The sequence below is a fragment of the Dermacentor silvarum genome, chromosome 5 (genome assembly GCF_013339745.2).
Source record: "Dermacentor silvarum isolate Dsil-2018 chromosome 5, BIME_Dsil_1.4, whole genome shotgun sequence".
NCBI lineage: Eukaryota > Metazoa > Arthropoda > Arachnida > Ixodida > Ixodidae > Dermacentor > Dermacentor silvarum.
The window spans coordinates 104,684,914-104,689,069 of NC_051158.1; the positions used below are offsets into that span (position 1 = coordinate 104,684,914).

Below are 4,156 nucleotides of genomic sequence, written 5' to 3' on the forward strand. Positions count from 1 at the left end.
GACGACACATTACCGCGGTGAGCAGTATTGCGTTAGTGCTGTTTTTTTGGAGTCGATCGTAGTTTCCCGTGCAGAAAAATGAAATGAGTAGGGATATATTATTAATTGTAATAATATAACAACAATATTCCATCAGTACACATTGATGGAAGAGACGAGACTAAAGAACAAAAAGGCTTCACGTATACGCTTGCCACTTTTGACTGACTGATTGATTGGTTCATGCATGCATGCATGCATGCATGCGTGGATGGATGAATGGAAGGATTGGTTGACTGACTAAACTACTCCCCTGTCTCCCCGCAGGCCAGTGCGCTTCCCCACCGACGCCTCCAACGACACCGCAGCATGTGGCGATGGCCGCGGCAGCTACGGGCCGCTTCCTGGGTGCCTCGACAGCGGCCACATTGGCTCACGACGCACTCAGCTCGGTGACGCAGACTGGGGGCATCGACTGCGCGGCTCAGTTACGAGGTGAGCGTTAGCTGCCACGAAACGTTAGTTCTTGTTTTGTTTTGTTTTTTTTTTTTTGTTTTTTCTCGCACAGAATGCGCGCTTTGTCCTCGTGCTCTGAAAGTCAGCAAACATCGCGACTGCACCTGAGATACGCCCACGCCATTTACCTATTCACATATGTCAATCACACTCGGGTAACAGGTTACATCACTAGGATAACACCCAGAGGGAGGTGCAGCAAACTACCTGTTCAGTCCATTTTTTTCCTCTCTGCGATCTTATCTGTGTTTTTTTTTTTTTTTTTTACGCGCTGGAACATGTCATTGTCGAAATTCTAACTAGTCCAACTTTCTTCCTTAAATGATGTCCATCTGCTTAACCTTCCGAAAGATTAACCCTATATGTGCGTAAGTAAGAATTGAGTGAGAATTAACGAAACTAGGAATTGCCGCAATGCAACCATGAATAAAAATAAATGCGGGCTCGTAGTAACACAGAAATTTTATCACAATCCATCGTTGTAACAAAATAAAAAGAGCGATATCTCGATTGCCGGTCTTGAATATCTTAGATGCGTCTGAGAAACTTCCACGGCAGATTTCTCAGACGTCAATTCTGCGACTGTGTCACTTTATGTAATTCCAGGAACTGCGCCACACACTCTTGCAGCCCTGCATGATGGCATCTACTAAAATTGAGAGCTGTGCGGCAACGAATTAACCTTCACCCGGTTATACTGTTATCACCCCTTTAACTTGGTATACCGATTACCGATACATGAACCAGGATGTCGAAAACGTTAGAAGTAATGCAAATTGCTTAGCGTAATCTGGAAGCAGCGCCAGCGACACAGCACACACGCAGGCGTAAAACTACGCTAACTCCCCATGCACAGACATCCTCGTGGCATTTTTAAATATCGTGCATATGAATGTTCCACTAATTATGCTGCAAGCGACGCTTTTACTGTTCTCTGCTACAGCATGGGCTTCCCACGATGATTAATAACTCTCTCCCATCCCCATTTCCCTCCTTTTCGTTTATCCTCCCTTCCAAAACTGATTGACCGCAGCCGTGTAATTGAAAGAAACGTCAACAAATGTTACCCAACTTCGTCACAATGCTTAAAAAAACAAAAAAAAACAAAAAACCAGCTGCTTCTGCGATTCTAGAATGGCTGGAACTTAGCTCCCCTGTGTAGGCGACTTTCCCAATTCAGATCGCTGGACAGTTCCTTCAAAAATTCGTCTAATTGCGAAAAATAAAATATGTGCAGGTCATGAAGGGGGCGCCACCAGCCGGTCTCTGGCCACGTGCAAGTACGGTGGTGGCGTAGACGCCACGGGCACGGCCGCCCAGGCGTCGGCTCACGCTGTTGCCATGACGACCGTCGACTCGTACGTCCACTTGGGGCTCAACCCAGCCGGTGGGGGACAGTACGGGCCTTGTCCCGGACCCTGGAACGCACACAGGTGAGTTATGCGAGTCGGTGTGAAATAATTTTCTTCGTGTGCTCCGCCGTATTAGAAGAAATGCAGTGCCTAAACGCAATGTCCGTTCACAAAGCCCTCACGTGCAGAAAATCCGGCATAATCTGCTTAAAGTCAAGTTGCTTTTTATATAAGATTCCTTATGATAGTAATAACTTTATTCGGTAGGTAGTTTGTGGTATATATCACATGGGCACATAGAAATGCACAAAGCAGAATAATGAATTTAAAAAAAAAACATCACTGGCTCAATCAAAATTTTTACACTTGTAAACGCATAAGAGAACAAATGTAGCAGTGAAAAAGTAGGAAAGAACCGTAATATGGACAAAATGACGCAGACCGATAGCCCAAGAGATAAAACGAACGTCGCTTCATGTGAGTAAGGATGAACGCTCGTGATGGTTCTTAACACTTCTTTTGTAAAAAAACAACGCGTTTCCTTTCCCTCGACAGCATTTCTCGGAAGTGTGATCTAAAAGCTGAAGCAGCTTGTGTTTTCTTTGATTAAGAATACACACAGTATTAACCGTTTAGAAGGCAAAACAATCATTTTGCGTTTCACAACGGCTGTCGGGAAATGTGATCACAAATAGACCCATCTTTTTCCCATTAGTTAGACCTACACACATTCCTTAGCTACTCTTTCCTTCTAGTGCAGAGTAACTGAAAGAACAATCACTTTGCTTAACATCTCTGCCTTTCTTTTTTCTTTCTCGCCAGTTTCTAAGAGACACGCTAATCTTGCCCTTCATGCAGGTTTGCCGACCAGTTCGGCCAAGACCGGTTCCGGATGGGTTCCTGCTTCGGCCGCGAAGACCACCCACTGGACGGCTCTGCCGGTCCCATGGCCGCGGCGGCTGTCGACCGCTCACATCCGGCCAATTCCGGCGCCATGTCGACCAATGCGGGCGTCGTGGACCACCACCACCTGTACCGGAACCACAACTACGGCACTGCAGCTGCAGCCGCGGCTGCGGCCGACTTCCGGAGGTCAGCGCCCGCCGGCTTCGTCGACGCCGACGGGTACTGTTCCACCCGTGGCGTCCTGGGAGTCCAGAACTGCCCAGTCTTCACGCACGTCGTACAGACCACGGCCCAAGACCAAGGACTGTTCGGCACAGATGGCAGGACACAGATGATGGACGCTTCGTCCGGTGCTTGCGCGTACGGGACGGCGCAGGCTCTGGCTGGACACTTCCTGTCGCCCCGATAGCGTCGTAAAAGTGTAGCGCGTGTGCTTATGTGCGCAGTCACACCGTCCACGAGTCTTCCGAACTGTGTGCAATGAATTGAGTTCATGATGAACGCTCGCGGTTCTTACGAAGTGGAGTCGACGATGCGCTGAAGTTCTGGGCGGTCTGAACAACTGAACCAGCGCGACTTTGACGGAAGTCGACTGCTGATTTTCTTCTGGGGCGCGCAGCTGTTGGAGACTTGAGTCGCGGTCGGATGCATGGTGACAAACTAGGAGCGGACCCTGGCATTAAAGAACACAGCTTGAAGGCTACCAGAGGTATTCCATTGTCTCAAATGGAGTACACGTAGTGCAACAACTATGGTGGCAAGTGAACGCCGTGAACGCCACCTGAACAATGTCGTGTAGTGTGCCTATTTGAAAATAGATGTGCAGGTCGTTGACGTGGACTTTAATATGTGCCTTGTCGCTACGTTCTATTTCAAGAAAGTTCATTACAACGTTCTGCAGTCAGCGCAAGGCCTCGGCTGTTCAAGTCCTTATGATCCATCATCGATATTTCCTGCTTCCAGACGATGAAGTTTGGCGGCTTGTAATGGGCTTCAGCAATGTCGTCCAGATAATGCAACTCGACGTAAAATGCAGTTCCTTGGGACTTCGGCAGCACAGTTCAGCATTTCAGCCATCTTCGGAAATCAAGGCAATTGTGTTGAACAATGACGGCGAGCGGGGAGATGTGTGGGGGCGTCGTGACGTGATACTGATCAATGCTTTGAGGGACAGCAATTCTTCGCTTGATGCTAGGTAGAACGCACAAATCGAGACAGCTATGCAGAACGCTCTAAACAATCTTGTGACGAAGATTTGCATTTGCTCCTGAAATGTTTGGGGGTGCTGCATGAAAGATGTGTGCCGACGAGCAGATCACCTCCTTCAAGCTACGCCTGGGTGGTAGAGACAGACCCTGCGGTTGCCTTTTACATGTGTGATGTCACGACTGTGTGTGTCTTTT

At 48.2% G+C, this 4,156-nt stretch overlaps 1 protein-coding gene across 1 annotated transcript; it reads left to right on the forward strand.

Annotated features, from left to right (window-relative positions):
• Positions 1–310: 310 nt before the first annotated feature.
• Positions 311–3,167, forward strand: LOC119454299 (uncharacterized). The gene is made up of 3 exons (XM_037716267.2): positions 311–474; positions 1,733–1,928; positions 2,706–3,167. Exons 1-3 carry the CDS (start codon positions 357–359, stop codon positions 3,160–3,162), a joined length of 771 nt encoding a protein of 256 aa, XP_037572195.2. The 5' UTR covers positions 311–356; the 3' UTR covers positions 3,163–3,167.
• The last annotated feature ends 989 nt before the right edge of the window (positions 3,168–4,156 follow it).